The following is a 22,299-nucleotide window of genomic DNA, read 5'->3' on the forward strand; positions in this document are numbered from 1 at the left end:
TGTATTAAAAGTGTGGTTTAAAACAGAAGCTAAAAGCTTTTCACCCTCAGTAAATTTAATTATTTTGCCCTACCTTGGAAAATTTGGCAATTAATCACACTTGGATAGCAATCACAATACTATTCCATAGTTTCAATAGGTAGATCAATTGTTCTGTTGTTATTCAGATTGATACTGAAAATCCCCTTCCACCTCCTCAAGCAAAGCTTACACTTTTTTTTTAGTATTTCTAACAGCAATGTATAAGCTAAATTTCTCTCAAAAATAATTGATATCATTCCCAGCTTTTTGGGGGAGTGGTTGGGAAGGCATTGGGTCTAGATCATAGAGTCTGTACTGAAGTAGTAAATGACAGACTCAGGAATTCTGTGTTCATCTACACTTGTACGAAATGTTGAAGTTATGGCCCAATTCAGAAGTGCATTGACAGTGCATGCAGACTGTTTGCTTTTAAAACTGTATACATTTTGGGCAATGTTAGATACTGTAACAGCTTGATTTAATTATATTTTAACTGGTTGTTATGTCTTTTCTACTTTGTTCCTAGGATACCAAGTTTGCACTTTCAGAGCTAAAAAATCCAGCAATTTACAAGCCTTTACTTATAGGAATATCTATGATGTTATTTCAGCAGTTAAGTGGAATCAATGCAGTGATGTTTTATGCTGAAAGCATCTTTGAAGAAGCAAATTTTAAGGTAATAAAGTTGTATAATTAGAGATAATATATTCCTGTCTTAAATTAACTGTGTTCAGCAATCAACTTTTCAGACTTTGATCAAAAGGTTTGCACTTTTAAGACATTCAGTTATTACCATAGTGCTTAAAAATGACAAGCAGTCAACATTCTTACATCCTTTATATTAAGAGTCTGAATAAATGCAAGTTATTCTTGATTGACCTGAGTGGTTTATAAGTAACTTCAGTTAGGGCAGTGACTTTTGAAAGCACAGCCAAGATAACAAATATGCATGAGTCATAAAAGACAAACTCTCAATTAAATAGTGCAGTAAAAACACTGTTCTTATTGGACAACCACTGATAATCAGGAAAAAGGCACTAATCACCTCATCACTAACAGTAGGTGTCCATTGCAAAGGAACTTCTAAGTGCATTGTTTAACATCTACATAAAATAGTCAACGAGATAAGATGACCTGTCTTGATCATCCCTGATTTTTTATGCCTTCCATGATTGTTGGGTGTATTTTCAGCTCTCAAGGGCCTAAGCTCTGAGCTTACCTCTCTTGAATTCTCCACCTGTCAACCGTTTAAGGTGCTTCTCAAAACTTACCTTCTGACCAAGCTGTTGGTATCTCATCTGAATGACACTGTGACCTGGTGTCAAATTTTGTTTTGTGATGCTCCTGTGAGGCACTTGGGGTGTTCCATTGTATTAGAGGTGCTGTGTAAAATACAAGTTGTTCTTCATGTTCCATTGTCTTTGCATATCAGTTTTACTGAAGATAAGCAATAAAGGGTAGCCCAGCCAGCAAAGCCCACGTTCCTTCAATTTCTTTTAAAACTACGTGATTTCAACTCTGATAAATGAGCAATGATCATCATTGAAGTTCCCCCCTCTGTTATTTAATTTGTTGATTAATTTCTTAACTCCATGCTAGCTACATACTGTACTTTAAGCCCTGATGGTACAATTAGCCATGAGTTAAACTGTCAGTAACCCCAGGTTATGCAATGTTCTGACAGAACCTCATATGTGGTTTTGATATGCTGTCAAACCACGTCATCTGTTTCTTTTCCCTTTTTCTTTTCTCCCCCTCTTTTTCCTCCTCCCCCCCTAACTTCCAACTTGTAAATATCATCAGAAACATCCAGTGCCTGGCTTACTTTAAATCACCTAACAACATTCTCATTTAAGTTGTGAAGTCACCTGTTCCTGCTTGTGGAACAGATTATGTTCTTCGTCTTGACAAGAGTCACCTGTTGAGTGGAGTCAGAAAAGAGTATAATTTAGCCCGGTCTTCAGAACAACATCACTCAAGTCATAAAAGTTACCAAGAATTGTAAGTAATAAACTTTGAGGGAATTGAATAGGAATGTTTATAGTCACTTCTAGGCAGTTCTAATAATCTTTTATCCTTAGAATGGCAACCGTTATTTTGTTCCTGCTGTTCTCTTTCAGAACAGCAGTGAGGGCTCTGTCATAGTTGGTGTTGTTCAGGTAGTTTTCACAGCTGTGGCTGCACTCATCATGGACAAAGCAGGGAGAAAACTTCTCCTGGCCGTATCAGGTGAGCCCATTTCCTTTACTTTTTAAAAGAAAGAACTTCAGTTTATTCCAAACTCAGGATAAGCACAAGTTTAAAACTGAAGTGGCAGCATGATCTGTAAAAAAACAAAAAAACAGTAAACAAAAAAAACCAAAGAACTGTGGCTACTGGAAATCAGAAACAAATGCAGAAATTGCTCGATAAACCCAACAGGTCTGGCAGCAGCTGAGGACAGAAATCAGAGTTAATGTTTCAGGTCAAGTTCTGAGGAAGGGTCACAGGACCTGTTTTGCTGGCATTGCAAGCTGTTTAAATGTGCAATAAAACAAAACTTTCAGAACAACAGTGCAGCCTTGGCAATCTGAAAATGAACTTGATCAAAGCTGGAGTCATTGCTCATGTGTTATTGGACCTAGAGGTTATTACTGATTCAAACTTGATGCCAGATTGTTTACAATTACGTACATTTACTGTCTGAAGTCAGAAGCTGTAGTAGTATAGTTGCATAATCTGAGACCACTCACCACAACACATCCCTACCAGGACAGTTAATTCTGCATCTTTTTTTCTCGAGTCCTTGGTAGGTGTCCAAGGTTTTCTGCTGATTTACCCAACTTAAAATGCTGTTCCCCAACTACCATGCCATGGTAGATCTTAAAAAGAAAATAGCATTGACTTTTTCTTGCCCCATGGATTTGATATCCGTCGGAGCAACAGAGCAAAAATGTATGTGCAAGAATTAGATACTGGTACAGCAGTTATGGGAAGGAGTGTTTAAAACCATGGAATAGCAAATAAGTTTGGGACTGTCTCTAGATTTTAGTCTGTCGTTCAGGTAGACTTGTCCTAAATTCACCTCCGATTTATTTGTTTTAAGGTAGTACATAGGATAGAAGTGATATAATTGCAGAGAATCTGAAACCCTGACATTATGATTTCACTTCTCAATCTTCCCACTGTTTAGCAGCCCTTGAAAATGTAGGCCGACAATTTTAGACTGTTTCCCTGTAACTGATTGATTTACTTCAGAGATGCATCAGTGAAACTCCTTTGTCACCTGATTATATAGCCCCGTCCTCCTGCACGTGCCCAGTGTATGCAGGCACTGCATGGATGTACATTTGTGCCATAAATCAAAGTGTAACACAGCTCCATGTCGTCTTGGCAGCAAGAACAATGCAGAAACCACCAGAAATTTCAGCTTTATTGGGATTATGGAAATTCCAGGCTGTTGTTGTTTTAAAATTACTTGTAAGGTTGAAACTAGCCAATGATTTGCTATTTTTTGCTTATTTACAGCATTGATCATGTCCGTCAGTACAGCATTGTTTGGGGTATATTTTAAAATCTGGCAAGTGAATACCAACAACTCCTCACTACATAAGGCAGACATTTTAACTGTTGAAAATCCAGTTTCTGAGGCTCCAACATGGCTACCTCTCGTCTGTCTTGTCGTCTTTATAACAGGTAAATTTAATACTACTTGCGATAATTCTTCAGTGTCTCATCTAAACACAGTCATGGAAGCATTTTAGTAATTTGAATCTGAAACTCTGATAAGGATTGCAGCTAGGGATTTTTTTTCATATTCCTGCTACCTGGATCACTGAAAAACCACTGCTTTCATTGTATCATCTGATATGTGTGGCATTTTGAAGTTATAGTCCCTGCCACCTGCTCTTGAGAGATTTGTCACCCTGCCGGTATTGAAAGGAAAGCTCCAGTGAAACTGATATGATGCTATTTATTAGCAAAATGCATATGTAGAGTCAGCTTCAGTCTCATCCATCTACTAAGATGCCACTCACTCAGCTTTGCCCAAGTATTTGGGCAGAGTGATACTGGCTGCCTATTATATAACATTGCAAAACCCGCCACGAGGAAACGGTGTTTCTTGCCGAGAATGCCAGAATGGCAAGCCGTGCAGCAAGGGATGCCATATTGAGGCAAGGGAGCAGAGAGATGCAGCTAGGGTGGTGGTGCTTTAATTCCCTAGCAGTAAGGATGGGGTGGGGGAGCAGCAGTCTGAAGATTCTATCACAGCACGATGTCAATGCTGTGCTAGCCATCTTGCCATTGGCAGCACATAATCCATTATCATCTGCCTCTTCCAGCATAATTCAGGTTGGTTAATGGCAAGTGCTCTTAAAGGATCAGAAATAAGCACTACAGCCTCTTAATTCTGCTCTGCCATTTAATGTGACTGTCACTACTTTCAGCAACATCTCCACTCTCCTGCCCAAACATCAGGTCCCTTCATTACCTTAGAGGTCATAAGGTTTTGAACTAGCCTTGAATATATTCAATAGATGAAAGAAATTCAGCCCAACCTATTTTTGTAAATGAGTTCCCTGAATGTAGGAACATTGACCCGGTCAGCATTTATTGCCCATTTTCATGTGCTTGTGAGAAGTTGGTAGTAAGCCACTTTATTTGAAAACGACCCTGTTTTGCAGTTTCCAGGGGAATAACCGTGTTGTTGTTGGTTTTGAGTCACAGGCCAGACAAGCAAAGATTTCCTTCCCTAAATGGCATTAACAATCCAGATGTGTTTTCAAGACAGTCCCTTAATTTTATGGTCACCATTGCCAGTACTGTCTCTACCTTGAAGGTTTTGGTGAACTTGCCTTCAGCCATCCAGTGAATTTATCTACAGGTCATTTATCCTGGCTTCTGGGTTGCCAATCTAGTAAAATAACCATGTCACTGTATCTTTGGAATTGATTGCTTTCAAAGATTCACAGTCCTGAGTGAAGAAATAATGCCATGTCTCATTCCTGACCCCTTATCTTGACACTGCTAGATTTGCTATAGATGAGACCAAACTCAACATGAACTGTAAATATCCTTGGGCAATTGGGATGGTGGGAGGCAGGAAAGCTGTATTTGGGAACCTATTGAAAATTAGAATATAACGGTAAATGTCCTTTTTTGCAATGTTTATAAGTTACAACCTTTGTTTAAAAAGACAAAATGATCATCTCAGGTTTTGCGCTTGGTTGTGGCCCTATTCCGTGGTTGGTGATGTCAGAAATATTTCCAGTCAGGGCGAGAGGCATAGCAAGTGGAGCCTGTGTCCTGACAAACTGGTCAACAGCATTTTTGGTAACCAAGGAATTCCATGACCTTGTTGTAAGTATGACACTTCCTATTTGAGTAACTATCGAAAGTGTAGTAAACAAGAATTTAGTGTCAGGTTAAGTTGACAAGGCAGTTTCTCAGTATTCCATACAGAGAATTGATAATTGTTTCTGAACATCAGATATAAAAGGTTATACTTATACCTCTCTGCAGTTGTGATTCTTCTTACGTGGGATATTGGCATCACTGACAAGGCCGGCATTTGCCCATTCCTAATCACTTTGAACTGTCTGATTCTGACTTGTCCAGGCCTGAGATGGTCTGGAGAGCCAATGACATTTCATTAGGATTCAGAGACACACATAGGCCAGAACCATGTCAGTGTGGTAGATGGCCTTCCCTAAAGGACATTGCACCAGTTGGGTTTTTATGACAATCAGTAATGATTACATGGTTGCTGTTAGTCTATCTTATTTAATTCCAGATTTTACCATCTGCCATAGTGCGATTCAAACCCATATCCCAGAGCTCTGGATTGCCAGCCTAGTAATGTTGCCATCATACCATCATCTTCTCTTTGTTTTTAATGCCTTTAACCTCATTCTGATTAATGTATCTTTTGACTCTTTAAAATCGGTACATCATAAATAGGAACAGGAGTTGGCCATTTAGTCCCTCGAGCCTGTTCCAGCCAATGGCCTAGTTAACTGTGTCTTCAAATGCGCACACTTCTGCCTGTCTCCCGTAAACACCGACAACAAGGGTACAAGGGAGATAAACAGCTTCCATTCTCTTGAAGAGAATTTTGAAAATTAAATAACCCTATGAAAAATGAAATTCCTGTTCCTCTCCATCTTAAACGGAACATCCTTCATTTGCCTCCTTCTATCAGATTCATGGGGAAATATCCTCTCAGTATTTACCATATCAAACCCATTTAGAATCTTGTGTTTTATTAGGAGCATGGCATTCTTCAAAACTCAAATTCCAAGCAGCCTACTCAGACCTTCCTCACAAGATGACCCCTTCATCTCAGGAGTCAACTTGGTGAATGATCTCTGAACTTTCCTCATGCAAAGATATCCCCCTTTAAGTAAAAAGTCCAAACCTGTCCGCCTCACTAATGCTCTCTACAGTTGTGGCAAGCCTTCCCTATTGTTTACCCTCCTAATTCGGGGCTGTCCCTGCAGGCTAACTTGAGATTCACAAATGAGGATCTACAAATCCTTTGTACCACAGATTTCTTCCATTTGATTAATAATGTTTTTCTATTCTTTGTCAGCTGGTGGAGATTATTGCACATTTTGGAGATAGCTTTGATTGTTGCAAAAACGTTTCTCGAAGTTGATGTTAGTGGATTATTTGAAATCTTTAACTAAAGCTAAACTGAAAAAGTCAGCAGATAAATTTATACTTGGAAGTAAAGCAGGATCTTATAAGGATGAGCTACTTTATATGATCCAACATTTAGAGCTAGAAAAAAATGAAATGTGAAATTGGGATTAACTATGTTGTAGTTAGAAATAAAAGCATAGAGTATTAATTTGTTCATTTTATATATTTAAATAACTTTTTTAACCAGAAAATCTCAAATTATTCCTTTTTTGTTTCAGGAGAACATAACCCAGTATGGGACCTTCTGGCTCTTTTCAAGTTTCTGTTTCATGAACCTGCTCTTCACCATTTTCTTTGTCCCTGAAACAAAAGGGAGAACACTAGAAGAGATTGAGGCCCATTTTAAAGCAACTACTTAAGGGCAGTTAAATGAATCACTTATTTTTTAATGCTGCTTTTATTCAATGTTGTATACCTGTGATTATATACAGATCATTTAAAGTGGTAATTAAGCAGTACCAAAACCTGGGCCCTCCTGATATTGCACCTGTCAATATCATCATCATAGTTTATTCCCCTGCATCGGTTCCCTGCTCATCTTCCCCCTTGCTTCATTTTAACGTGAAACAAAACTTCTAGGGTCAGGAGAAGACCTAGGCACTGCACCAGTATACATCAAAACAGAAGATTGGACCCAAGTAAATGTAGTACTGTACAGCTGATTAATATGTTTTAAGTTTTAAAATTTTATCTTGATTTGATTTGACAGTTCATGGTCACTACAGCAAGGCAGGTTTGTGAGTAATTTGGTGGAAAAATTCCAACTGGCAAATATTGTATACAAAGTTATTTGGGGTAATTTGGGGGACCTGTGTAATCTGGAACTAGCAAATGAGAAATCTGTTTACATTTCTCCCCATTCCCTACTGTCCAAAGTCAAAATTGCCACTTTGGTGTCCACAGCATACTTGTTAAAACGAGTAACAAGACCAATTATCAAAGCAGCCACTTCATGCAAACCTAACTTTTAAAAATGCACAATTATCATACAATTTTAAATTGAAGAAAATTGACAAGGTTATTTGTTCCTGGTTGCTTTGATATGTTTTAGTTTTAAGAGATTACATCCTTGGATTTTCCATTTTTAACCTATTTAACATACTACCTCACTGAATAATGTAGCATACTGTTAATTCCATGTTTACCCTTGTTAGAAAATGTGAATTATAAAATACTTTTTAAAATGTTGAATTTTTTGCCATTATTGTAATAAATTGAACATAATGGAATCTAAGTTGTATATCTACTCCAATTCACTAATTAGATATTGCTTTTCCTGATCCAAGCACAAGTACAACTTGGCAACTGTGGTTATTTCATTGAAGATTGGGATTTTACTGCTTTTAATCAACAAAAAATAATGCTATATCTTGATGACATAACTCTCACAATCCATATCAAGTTGAGTAGAACGGTTCAGGTAACAATTTGCCAACTAGAAGAGTGTGTGTTTTGGTTAGATGACAAGTGTATGTGTAAGGTTGAAGATGATAAAGTGTCTTTCTTTTCATTCCCCAAAGGTAATGTTTGTGTGATAGACTCAGGAAAGATTGGATGTTTCATGATCCATCTTACATGGACAGTATTCCAATATTTAATTTACACCTCACCAACAACCACTAATAGTGACACAAGGAAAGGAATTTTGATCCGAACACTGGCACAATAAGTGATTCGGAGTAGGTGGAGTAAAGAAATGTACTGGCCATAAATGTGCTGTTACTTGTTTTATAGGGAGCTTTGCTGTGTTTTTGACAAATCTTAGATCACCTCTAAATCTAATTCAAACAATTTAATATTGCAAGCTATTCAAACTAATTTTTTCAAGCAACCATCATAAAGCAGATTATGTAATATCTTAAAAAAACTTCACGGAAATAACAAGCTATTGGGACTGTTGCTGTGAAGAGAAAAAGGAAGTTGTCTAATGACTTGTCAACCCATCACTTAGGATAGATAAAATTATCAGCTCAGTTAGTGAATTAATTTCCCTTACTGTGAGTCAGAAAGTATACCATTACCATTCAGCCTTAGCTGCACTAAAGTCACAAAACAGAAACATTAAAACCTCATTTCTCAGTGTAATTATCTTCTCAAATAAGCAAATTAAGATAATGTGTAGGTGCAGCCAGTTTTAAAAAATGTTATCCAGTTTTATGGTGAGTTAGATTTTAGTGACCCTGCCCCCCCTCAGTCTGTGAGTACATGCTGTATTTCAACTAAGCAATTCAGTACAAAATCAAAAGGCTGCAGATATTCAATCTACACACTAAAAACAGAACATGCTGGAAATACTGAGCAGGCTGGGCAGCATCTGTGAAGGAAGCAGTTAACATTTCTGGTCATGAATGGTTATTTTTAATCTGAAATATTAAGCATAATTTTTGTCTTCAAAACCAGTTATCTACTCAGGCTCCAAGCCAGTCACTACTCCATATTTAGAATGTTTTAAGAGTCTAAACTGAATGAGGGGTGGGGGAACCTGCACAGGCTGCCTTACTTGCTAACTATTTCCGGCATTTCTGCTTGTGCTTTCACTCATTTCTGATCAGACCTGCAGAAAAGACAATGGACATGAGTAGCCAGAAGAAAAGATTAAAGGCATCTGCCCATCTTACTCGAGGAATTAAACATGCCCTGCAATGTGTATTTGAGTTTTAGTACTGAGGAAGTGTTGCATTGACAGAAATGTATTATGTATGCTCTCTCTTACTCTGGGCTGTTGGCATAAATCGAAAACTAAGTGAACGTGTGGTTGAGGGAAGTGAAAAGTTGTATTCCTCAATGGCCTATTTATTGCATCACATATGGTTCAGCTACTCTTCTGTTAATTTGATAGTCAAAACAAATAGTTTATAAAATGTTTTGCTCGTTAGATGTTCTAGAGTTTAAAAACATTTAGTTGTTATGGACCAGAGCAAGCCCCCTTCAAATATATCAAGAAGATAGCCAAGACCCTGACTTTTTCTTATGCAAGTGCAACATGGTGGCTCAGTGGTAAGCACTGCTGCCTCACAGCGCCAGGGACCCAGGTTCAATTCCCACCTCTGGCAACTGTGAGTGTGGAGTTTGCACATTCTCCCCATGTCTGCGTGGGTTTCCTCTGGGTGCTCCGGTTTCCTCCACAGTCCAAAAGATGTGCCGGTTAGGTAAATTGGCCATGCTAAATTGCCTGTAGTGTTAGGTGTAAGGGAATGGGTCTGGGTGGGTTGCTCTTTGGAGGGTCGGTGTGGACTTGTTGGGCCGAAGAGCCTGTTTCCATACTGTAGGTCATCTAATCCAAAGGCACATGTAAAATGCTGTGTTCCAAATGCAATTCAATTGGTTACACTATTCAGCTTTAAGCAAGGCACACTTAACCATTAACAGTTAAATTACAAACCAGAAGAACTAGTCTAACTTTAATTCTATTGGAAAGCTTAACAGGATAGTAGGTTATTTAACTACTAAGCAGCTGCTGTTCCAATATAGTAACATCTCATAAGCACACCCTTGGCAAAGGCAAATTCAGTAAAGTAGATGGTGTCACATGCGATATTTCTTCAGTCCAGGAGGAAAGAGCATCAGGAGAAAGTTCTGGAAGAGTAAGTGTTTTGCTGTAGCAGGGAGAGCTGTATGGCAGCTTCGAAACCCCAACAACTGCTGAAAGCTAAACTAAAACCCTGGTTGTGCACGAGCCTGACCACCCATTCGTGCTGCTTCTGTTGTTCCAACCTTTTAAGAAAAACCCAAAGTCTTCCTACTTAGCTTGGAAGGGAAAGCTCAGACCTTTGACTCAAAACCTCTCCATTTAAGAAAAACCACATCAAAGTATACCATGATCATGTGGTCCCAGCCTGCCAGTGGTGTACTTGGGGCTGTCAGCGGGTGTTCAGGTTCTAATTTTATTATTTCCCCTTGACCTTTACTTAAAGTATGTAAAATATGAACATGGAAGAACATCTAATTAAAATTTAATCACTTAAAGTGTGGTGAGATCAGAGTCCTTTTTATACTCAAGGTAATGCCACTCACTGAAGAAGTAATCAGTTTTGGTGAGTCTTGGTTTGACTTCAAATGAAAGCTTATGCTTTTCACAGATCCAAGCAGTCTGTCATGGTCAAACAGGCTACCCTATTGTTCATGTTTCTACTGTCACTTCACAAAGGATTATGTTGATGCTCTTTCCATAATGTATCACTGCTCAACAACTCATGCATTCAGCTGTGCAATTTTCCAGGCTGTCCACATTAATGTCAGATTGTGAGAAGATATCTTTGTTTCTGCTGTTCTCTCTGTGCTTAACTATTCCCAGTTCCTGTACCAGCTATTCCTCGCACTCTTATCATGGCTCACAGCTGTATACTCAGTGTAATTTGTATACAAAACTGGTGCTCCTTTTGTCATAAAAGTGGAGAGTTTGTGGGTCATTTTGCAAACCAGTTGGGGTAAAAGAAATGTCCTATTTGATGGATCTGAAGTGTTGAAAGTGGAATTGGTCAAGCCATAAAAGGTTATCAACTGTGTCCTAAGCAGAAGGATGCTGGCTAGTTTCTAAATAATTACTTCTACAACAAACTGTCTTATCTTTGCTGTAGTCTCCCGGGTTCGCTTTTACTTCGACGCTGCTCCCACTCAAATGACCGTTCGTGTCAAGGGGTGAGTTTATATACTCACTTTTCCTTCCCGGCTGCCCTTCTGCTTGCTGTCACTTCCTCTGCTGCTCCCGCTCTTTCTGTGGAGAGAGAGTAAAAAAAAACACACCGCTGCCCGCTACAGGTAAGCAATTTTAAAACAAACTGTCTTACCTTTGCTGTAGTCTCCCGGGTTCGCTTTTACTTCAACGCTGCTCCCACTCAGCGAATAAATACTTGACCGAATAAATCATCTCTGGGATAGCTTCACTTCAATCCTCTTTACAATGCTGTAGGTTTAAGAAGAGGTGCTTCAGGAAAATAGGCTGGCTCATATTAGAGAAGCACCAGCAAATTGAAAATATAGGAAACAACTTTGCACTCAAGTCACAGCTTCTTCAAGAATGTGTTTTTGTGGTTTGTCTCAGTAATTTTGATCTGCATCACTTACAGTCTGAACTACTTAGCAATGTGCAGGTTTATTGATTAAACAGATAACTTCTAACTAATGCACATAGGTTTCAGCGAAACCTGTCAGGAATTTGTTGTTTGGCCCCAATAGCCCACTGCATTCAGGTGATGCATTCGTGAGTAATGAGTAACTTGCTAAGCTTTTTTTTTTGTTTACAGTTTTGAAAAGCTCTATTGCCAGAGGTTTAATACACATTCAAATCCAGTACTGTGGTACCATTTGTCTACAAGCTGACCTGTGATAAACACCATAGATGTATGGTGGTCCCTTTTGTGAATGTGAGAAATAGGTATGTTCAGCAGAGAGTAGATGCATCTGTAAATTAGTGTCTTGGAGTAAGGATGAGTGAATGTCTACATTACACAGAAGTTGCAGCTATTTTTCTGACCCTGAAGAGCTGCTGTTGCTCCAAATGGAACAGTACCTCCCATTTTGATAGTAACAGTAAAGGGTACAGGGTTTTGATGGGAATTGCCTAGATATAATGAAGTTATGAGGGCCATGTATAAATATGGAGATTAAGGACTATGACAGAAACAATGTGATCATATTGGGGGGTGGTCTTTTTCAAACTTGCATCCAGTAATGTCAAAGATCTTTTTGTAGTAAAGACATAGGAGCTAGAGCAGGCCATTCAGCCCCTTGAGTTTGTTCCACGATTCAATGAGATTATGGTTGAACTGTGGCCTAACTGTTGTCCATATCCCTTAATTATTTCATTTAGCAAAGCTATTAATGTCTCAGGTTTAAAATTAGCAGCTGATCTAGCATCCAATGCTGTTTATGGAAGTGCTCCAAACCTCCATCACCCTTTATGCGCTTCCTAACACCTCTCCTGAATGGCTCTAATTCTCAGACCAGGCCCCTAGTTCTAGAAACACTAACCAGTGGAAATAGTTTATTTTTATTTGCCCTATTAGTATCTTGAAGACTGATTAGAAAAACCCATAGACTTCTAAATTCTAGAGAAAACTGGTCAAATGTGAATACTCTCTCCTCCAAACTTAACCCCTGAAGTCCAGGTATCATTCTTGTAAACCTATATTGTACTCAGTCCAAAGCCAATGTATCTTCCCGAAGGTGTGATGCATCGAAGTGCTCACAGTATTATAAGTGATGTCTAACTAGGGTTTTGTACAGTTCCTATATCCTTATACTCCAGACCTCTCGATATAAAGACCATCATTCCATTGGATTTCTTGATTATTTTCTGCGCTTGGTGGTGGTGTTTTAAAGAATATATCCACATGAACCATCCTGTATTTAACTTCATAACATCTAGAAAGTATGCTGAAATGTGCTTTCTCATTTCAAAATGGATAACATCACACTTGCTTACATCGAGATCCATCTGACACAGTTTAGCCCATTTGTTTAGTCAGTCAATGTCCCCTTGTAATTGTATGCTTTTGTTTATGCTATCTTATGAAGCTGCCTAACTTTGCTGATATTACAGAGTTAGATATATGACTTTCCATGCCATTATCTAAGTCATAAACAAATGATGTGAATAACAGCCCCTAACGCAGATCCTTGTGGGTTACCACTGGTCATATCCTGCCAATTGGACTACTTACCCATTATCCCTACTCTTGTCACCTGCCACTCAACCAATTTCCCAAGCCATGTCAGTAACTTGTGCTCATTTTTGTTGGCCTCTACCTTAGTCCCACATAAGACACTATTAACTACTTCAATTGCTGTCCAGAAGTCCATATAAGCAACATTCATAAACATACCCCTGACCACTGTCGCTTCAAAAAACATTCAGTGAGCTCTCAGACATGACCTACCTGTCATGAATTCATGCTGGCTGTCCTTGATTAACTTATAATTTTTTAACTGTTCAGTTACCCTATCCTTGATTATAGTCTCCAATGACTTCACCCCCTCCCCCACACACACACATGTTAGGCTTGTAATTCTCTAGTTTTCCTTAATCGCCCTTCTTATAAAGCAGATCCAGAGGAATAACTTCTGTATCTTTGGAATGCTGAAAGATCATAGTTAGGGAAGCATATTGTAGATGCCCTATGTCCTTTAACACCCTTGGATAGGAACAGTTTCTGGGGATCTGGCATATGCAGATTAATTATTCAGTGTGTGCAATTTCCCTATAGTCATTGATAGTGAGCCCATTTTCGGTCTTTGGTGAGCCAATATTGCTTCTGCCCACCTGCCTTCCCTTTATATAACTACATTGAACGTAGAACATTACAGCGCAGTACAGGCCCTTCAGCCCTCAATGTTGTACTGACCTGTGAAATTAATCTGATGCCCATCTAACCTACATTGTTCCATTATTATCCATATGTATGTCCAATGCCCATTTAAATGCCCTTAATGTGGGCGAGTACTACTGTTGCAGACAGGCTGTTCCACGCTCCTACTACACTGAGTAAAGAAACTACCTCTGACATCTGTCCTAAATCTATCACCACTAAATTTAAAGCTATGTCCACTCATATTAGCCCTCACCATCCGAGGAAAAAGACTCTCATTGTCCACCCTATCTAACCCTCTGATTATTTTATACATGGATGTATGTTTGCCCGCTGAAAGGTTCATTTCCAGATGTTTTGTTACCTTATTAGGTAACATCTTCAGTGGACCTTATGAAGCAATGCTGAAAATTCCTGCTTTCTATTCATATGTTAGGGTTTCTTTGGGTTGGTGATGTCATTTCCTATGGTAATGTTATTATTTCCTGTGGTGAAGTTACTTCCTGTTCCTTTTCTCAGGGGGTGGTAGATGGGGTCTACCTTGATGTGTTTGTTGATAGAGTTCTGGTTGGAATGCCATGCTTCTAGGAATTCTCGTGCATGTCTTTGTTTGGCTTTTCCTAGGATGGATGTATTGTCCCAGTCAAAGTGGTGTCCTTCCTCATCCGTATGTGAGGATATTAGTGAGAGAGGGTCATGTCTTTTTGTGGCTAGTTGGTGTTCATGTATCCTGGTGGCTAGTTTTCTGCCTGTTTTCACCTCAGTGAGCAAATCTACATCCAAAACCTCAACCTGAGCTACAAATCTCCTTAAAACTCGCTATTTTATACATCTCTATTAAGTCACCTCTCAACCTTCTTCTCTCCAATGAAAACAGTTTCCTCAGCCTTTCCTCATAAAACCTTCCTTCCATACCAGGCAACATCCTCGTAAATCTCCTTTGCTCACTTTCCAAAGCTTCCATTTCCTTCCTATAATACGGTGACCAGAACTGTACGCAGTACTCCAGGTGTGGCCTTACCAGTGTCTTGTATAGCTGAAGCATGACCTCATGGCTCTGAAACTCAATCCCCCTACCAATAAAAAGCCAACACACCATATGCCGCCTTAACAATCCAATCAACCTAGGTGGCAGCTTACAGGGATTTATGCACCTGGACACTGAGATCTCGCTGTTCATCTACATTGCCAAGAATTTTACCATTAACCCAGTACTCTGCATTCCTGTTACTACTTCTGAAGTGAACTACCTCACATTTTTCCACATTAAACTCCATTTGCCACTTAGCCCAGCTCTGTACCTTATCTATGTCCTGCTGTAACCCACAAAATCCTTCTGCCTACCTTAGTGTCATCCACAAATTTACTAACCCATCCTTCTACACCCACATCCAGATCTTTTATAAAAATGGCAAACAGCAGAGGCCCCAAAACACATCCTTGCGGTACATCACTAGTAACTGAACTCCAGGATGAATATTTCCCATCAACCACCACCCTCTGACTTCTTTCAGCGAGCCAATTTCTGATTCAAACCGCTAAATCACCTTCGCTACCAAAATTCCAGATTTTGTGTAATAGCCTACCATGGGGAACCTTATCAAATGCCTTACTGAAATCCGTATACACCACATCAACTGCCTTACCCTCACTCACCTGTTTGGTCACCTTCTCAAAGAACTCAATAAGGGTCGTGAGGCACAACCTACCCTTAACAAAACCTGTTGACTATCCCTACTCAAAATATTCCTTTCCAGATGATTATAAATCCTATCTCTTATAATCTTTCCAACACCTTGCCCACAACTGAAGTAAGGCTCACTGGCCTATAATTACCAAGTTCTGGATTAGTGGTGCTGGAAGAGCACAGCAGTTCAGGCAGCATCCAAGGAGCAGCAAAATAATTACCAGGTTGTCCCAACTCCCCTTAAACAAGTGACAAACATTTGCTATCCTCTAGTCTTCTGGCACTACTCCTGTCACCAATGATAACATAAAGATCAAAGCCAAAGGTTCTGCAATCTCCTCCCTGGCTTCCCAGAGAATCCGAGGCAAAGTCCCATCCGGCCCAGGGGTCTTGCCTATTTTCAGATCTTCCAAAATTGCTAAAACCTCCTCTTTGTCAACTGCAATCCCATCTAATTTAGTAGCCTGTATCTCCCTATTCTCACTAACATTGCCCTTTTCCAATGTGACTATTGATGAAAAGTATTCATTAAGTGCTTCCCCTATGTCCTCAGATTCCAACACAACTTCCCACTACTATCTTTGACCCTAATCTTTACTCTAGTCATTTCTTCTTACCAATTTGATGTCCCTTGCAAGTTTCTGTTTTACAGAGGAACCTCGATTATCTGAATGAGATGGGCGGGCATTATTTCGTTCAGCTAACTGATTATTCGGATAATCGATTTTACCCTAAACATTAAGGGAAGCCATGCAGATCTAATGCTGTGCTCTACTGGAGAACTTCATTAAATCTATAATTTTAATGAGTCTGCCATTTAAACAAACTAATCTTTGCATTCTGCAAATGACAAGTTAAACTGAGAAGGATTTACCCTCACATAAATACTGGGATTTCATATGCAGTATTTATCAAGGTCCCAAACAGCTTCTATAATCGCAAGAGCATTTGTCAGTTTCTGGGAGCTCAGTGTCACATTGGAAAGACAGAAGTACCACCTCGCGCATGCATTTATGTTCTCAACTATTTTTTTCCTCAATGGCCTGTAAAGTGTTGGGAATACTGTAAAACGCTTACTTTTACAAAGAGCTGTGTAACTAACTCTTACCTAAAAAAAATTCCAGTCACTGTTGCTTGAGCTGCTTGTGTTTCTTGTTTTTTTCCAGCGTTTTCACGTCATCTTCACTACAGGTAATTCGAATACACTTACCTCTTTGATATAACGCTTTTGCGGGACTTTGAAATTTATTTCAGATAATCTGAAATTTGGATAATCGATATTTGGATAATCAAGGCTCCTCTGTAAACCCTTTTGGTACCCTTATCAGCTCCATTGTGGCCCTTTCCTGATTTGTATCTTTCCCATTCAGCAGGGTCTGTGCTGTTTTTCCATATTTGTCAGTCCTTTTTGGGTATATGCTGTCCCTTATCTCTCCAGGCTGTTGGTGTTAAATTTCTTTTTTGCTGTGAAGTGGAACTTTTCCCTCTCAGGCTTATAAACTGGTTTTGTAGTGTGTCAGATGTATTTCTTTAAAGATCCTCCACTGTTGTTCAGTTGTTTTACCTGTTAGCAAATTTTCCCAGTTAACTGGGGACAGTGTCGATCTCATCTTATTAAAGTTGGCCTTACCTAAACCTAAAACTCTAGTAGCTGATTCATGTATTTCACTTTCAAATGCTACAGTTTGCTCAAACAATACTTTAGAACTGATGATGTATAAGGCTATACAAGATTTAGTGTTTTAAGTACTTTTAATATGAGTTCAGTGGTTGACACAGTGGTTAGCACTGCTGCCTCTCAGCACCAGATTCCACTCTTTGGTGACGTGTGGAGTTTGCACATTCTCCCTGTCCTGCATGGGTTTCCATAGGAGTTCGAGTTTTGTCCTAAAGTCCAAAGATCTGAAGGTTGGGTGGGTTGGCCATGGTAAATGTGAGGATAGGGTGGGTCCGGGTGGGATGCTCTTCAGAGGGTTGGTGCAGGCTCAATGGGCTGAATAGCCTCTAACTACACTCTATGGATTCTTTGATTATATTTAAGACAAATTAGTTCTAAATCTGACTACAAGACACTAACAAGCAAATATGGTGCTCATATAATAACTGGGTTTGACAGAGAAAAGGATAAAGATTTTGTCAAACTTCAAAAGGACGATAAATGTAGTGAGCAGAGCTGTTAATTGATAAATGTAAGGACAAGCAATGGCTGCATTCAACTTAATACAAAACCAATGCATGACCCTACAAAGACAAAAGTTCCACTTGTGTGTTTGAGCAAACGCAGTGAGCAACTGAGGAAAGAAATAACAAGAACAAACAAAGTTTGCATGGATGCTAAAAGGTGACAATCCAGCATCCAAAATAATGCTTCCCAACTGGCTTAGTGTCACATTTGCTTGACAATTTTTAAAAATTTTATTCATTGGATTTGAACATTGCTGGCAAGGTGTGCATTTATTGCCCAGAGGTTAAATAAGAAACCTACATTCTGTGGGCCTGGAGTCCACATGTAGGCCAAACCACATAAGTATGGCAACTTCCCTTCACTGAGGGATGTAGACTGTAAGGGTTTTTAACAAAACTCAACAATAGTTGTGTGATTGCTATTAGAGTAACTTGTTATTTCATTTTACTACTTGCCCTGGTGGAATTTAAACTCATGTCTTCCAACATTAGCCCAGGGTTCTGGATTACTAGCCTAATGACATTACCACTACACCAACACCACCCCATGTGCTCAGGTGATGTGCCTTAGTATATTCCACTTTTTTAAAAAAAAAACCATCATAATGCATGTTGTTATTTTCCTGTCTGACAGCTGCTATCTTTTAATGTATGCTCAAAGCATCAGTCACAGTAGTGTAATACAATGTCACTGGGAAAAAAATCATTAAAAGTCCCACTGCAAATAAACCTTCAAAGAATGTTGAAATACTGATGATCATCAAAAGGCCCTTCAAAATGTCTTCAAAAAAACCTTACTAATAGACCTCCAAAAGGTTTGTCCAAACTTCCAATAAAAGCCCACCTCTATCGCCATTCATCCATTCCCCGAAGTGAGACAGAGATTCACAACTTGATGTGTAATCAAATTATACATTTTTACAGCTTTCTCTTGATAAGATCAATGTTTTGTTCATGTTTTCTACATTTCCTTAACTTTAAATTATTGCTGTACATATTTCTATCAAAATATATGTTCCAAAAGCCAGGATTGTAACGCCCATTTATAACATTGTGTCTGTTTTACATAACAATTTTATCCAGGATCCAATTTTCAATGTGACATGTGGATTTCCTATAAATCAAGAGAGAAGCTATTTCCCAAATCGAGGAGACTTTCTGTTTTGAGCAGGAGCTGGAAGACAGGTGTTTAACATTAATTGTGACAATCTTCATAATTAAATACAAATGCTACTGAAAACCTGGAATTTGGTTATTCACCTGTAATTTACCTTCTCTCCTATTTTCTCATTTTTCTTTGGCCTCCCACTTATGTAGCTAGTCAAATATCTTCTGTTTCTTTCAAGCATTTAGTTTCTTTAATTTTTTTTAATCCCTGATTGAGAATAATGAGGAGCATCATCTCGTAGAAAACATATGTATTTATATTTTGATTCCCTTTTCCTTTCCCTTAGGTGGCTCAGTGGTTAGCACTGCAGTCTCTCAGTACCAGGGACCTGGGTTCAATTCTAGCTTCAAGTGACTGTGTGTGGAGTTTGCACATTCTCCCCATGTCTGTGTGGGTTTTCTTCCACAGTCCAAAGATGTGCAGGTCAAGTGAATTGTCCATGCTAAATTGCCTATAGTGTCAGGTGCATTAGTCAGAGGGAAATGAGTCTGAGTGGGTTGCTCTTCAGAGGGTCTGAGTGGATTGGTGGGGCCAAATGGCCTGTTTCCACATTGTAGGAAATCTAATCGCCCATCCCTCCTTCTTTTACCTGATTTTATTCATATTTGTCTCTGTTTCTCGCACTTGTAATGAGTGCAACCCTAAAAGTTTGGCAGTTCCCTCTATAGAAGCTGATTAACCGGCTGAGTGTTCAACAAAGTATTCACCTGCTCAATTTTTCAACATCACAGACTAACATCTGCATTTAGGAAACTTTTTTTTAAATTAAGGTGTACACATGATCAGTGTGAGGTGGGGGTTGTGGGGTGGTGGGAGCGGAGTGCATGGTTGTGAGATATTGATTTGCTCAGGCATCAGGGATAATGATCATACTCTACGAAATAGTGTCTTGAGGTTTTTACATCCACCTAAGACAGAGCCTCGGTATAAGGGAGCCATGATGTGGAGATAACGATGTTGAACTGCGGTGGACAAAGTTAAAAATCATACAACATCAGGCTGTAGGCCAACAGGTTTATTCAGAAATGCATGCTTTTGGAGCACTGCCCCTTCATCACCTGACGAAGGAGCAGCACTCCGGAGGCTTGTACTTCCAAATAAACCTGTTGGACTATAGCCTGGTGTTGTGTGATTTTTAAAGAGCAAGTGAGGTCTGCAGACGCTGGAGATCAGAGCTGAAAATGTGTTGCTGGAAAAGCGCAGCAGGTCAGGCAGCATCCAGGGAACAGGAGAATCGACGTTTCAGGCATGAGCCCTTCTTCAGGACCTGCCTGACCTGCGCTTTTCCAGCAACACATTTTCAGCCTTGTATGATTTTTAACTTTAAGGTCTCAAAAGACAGTACTTCCAACAGTGCAGCACTCCCTCAGTACTACATTGGACTGTCAATGTTGATTTTTATGTACTTAAGCCCTGGAGTGGGATTTAAAACAGGACTATGAGGTTTAGAGGCAACAGTTCTGCCAACGAAGACATAGCTGACTGTATCTGGTGAGGGTTCTTAAATCAAACAGCCAATGCCTCCTGGCAGAAAACTTTACATCATTTAACTCCTTTGTTAACGTTGAGAGTAATTTTGCATTCCCTGTCCTGTTTCTTTTCTGTGTCTCATATATGACAGCAAGAAAACACGACTAACTCACAAAAGCCCAACTTGCAAAACTTTAACCATTTCACTTATTGCCATTTTGTCATAATATTCCTCTTGTCTCTGCATTAAAAGGCAGTCGATATAAGGAAAGAAAATAAAATCATGAAGCTTCAAATCTAATATAAAACATAATTACTATTACTTCTGTTACATATATGTTAATTATAAAATTGTACTCTCTGTTCAAATTCAAGTCAATGCCAGGCTTCTTAGTGATCTTTCTTTTCAATTGCACTTTACTACTATTTCAGCTCATGCAATTGTGCATTGAGAATGTGACATAAAAATCTGTGTTTTTTTTCATTCTCAGCACTAGGGCAGAAAACTCTTCGACAGTCAGAATGTCTTCTGTGAACTCTCATTACTTTACTATTAAGTCTGTCAACTCCTGTCTAGCTATTTCAGTGTCTAAACAAGCAGGCAGTATGTATTCCCCCTCATCTCTTGTTTGAGCTGAGTAACTTATTGAGACCGGTACTTAGACATTTCTGGGAAGGAGGTGCAGCAGTAATGAATAATTTGTATGAGCAACATGACTGCAATAGCAAATGGCCTCGAGTAATTCTTTTTGAATATTTTAATGAATGCCTTTCATCAGTAAAAACATCAGTGTCATAGGGAATAGTCAACATTATGACAGCCTCCACTTTTCTCAGCTCCTAATGACTTAAATATCAAAATTTAAATAATCTAATTTCTCTGAACAAGAGGCAACCGCTTCTGATTTTGTCGAGCTTGTCAAACACCCAGACAGTCATGTTGTGTTCAGTGGCTTGATGTTCACCAGAGAAGGACAGAGTCTGCATACAAAACTAGCAACTGATTATTCTCTCAGCAGTCTGCTCCTGCTTAGCAGCATAGCATACTGATACATTTGCCCACAGAAACTGTGTTCATTAACTTGGAAAAGATCAGGTCATAGGGTCATAGAGCTGTCCAGCATGGAATCACACCCTTCGGTCAATCTTAACCATGCTGACCATATATTCTACATTAATCTAATCCCATTTGCAAGCTGTTTGCCCATATCCCTCTAAACCCTTCCTATTCATATACCATCCAGGTGTCTTTTAAATGTTGTCAGGTTCACTGCTGGGTCAGACAGCTGTGCAGGTGTACTTCTCTGTTTGTACCTCCCACATGCTCACTACTTTGTCTCCCTCCCTCCTTTTTAAAGTGCTGTTGTTTTGATCTTTTTTTCCCCCCAAAGTTCCAAAACATGCAACATCTTATAAAACAGTAATTATTCCTCCTAGAATTTGAGGAAATCAGCTCCAATAGTGGAAAAATCTCAAAAAAAAGGTGCAGCTCTTATAGTCACAGTTTTTTTTCCATCTTGGATTAAAATTGTTTTATTAAATTTGAATGTGGCTCTTTGCAAATGAGAGGAATTCAAGACAGAGGCCAAACTTTGATCTTACTCAAACTTTTAGAGTCATAGAGATGCACAGCATGGAAACAGACCCTTCGGTCCAACCCGTACATGCCGACCAGATATCCCAACCCAATCTAATCCCACCTGCCAGCACCCGGCCCATATCCCTCCAAACCCTTCCTATTCATATACCCATCCAAATGCCTCTTAAATGTTGCAATT

General features: G+C 39.2%; 1 protein-coding gene across 1 annotated transcript in view; it reads left to right on the forward strand.

Annotated features, from left to right (window-relative positions):
• Window positions 1–8,013, forward strand: part of slc2a8 (solute carrier family 2 member 8) — a 29,146-nt gene extending 21,133 nt beyond the window's left edge. The window contains exons 6-10 of the mRNA XM_043720242.1: window positions 548–697; window positions 2,142–2,250; window positions 3,529–3,696; window positions 5,216–5,361; window positions 6,924–8,013. Of these exons, the coding sequence (XP_043576177.1) occupies window positions 548–697; window positions 2,142–2,250; window positions 3,529–3,696; window positions 5,216–5,361; window positions 6,924–7,064 (714 nt within the window). The 3' untranslated portion in view covers window positions 7,065–8,013. The remainder of the gene's footprint in view (window positions 1–547; window positions 698–2,141; window positions 2,251–3,528; window positions 3,697–5,215; window positions 5,362–6,923) is intronic.
• Window positions 8,014–22,299: the final 14,286 nt, after the last annotated feature.

Source organism: Chiloscyllium plagiosum, chromosome 30 (assembly GCF_004010195.1).
Source record: "Chiloscyllium plagiosum isolate BGI_BamShark_2017 chromosome 30, ASM401019v2, whole genome shotgun sequence".
NCBI lineage: Eukaryota > Metazoa > Chordata > Chondrichthyes > Orectolobiformes > Hemiscylliidae > Chiloscyllium > Chiloscyllium plagiosum.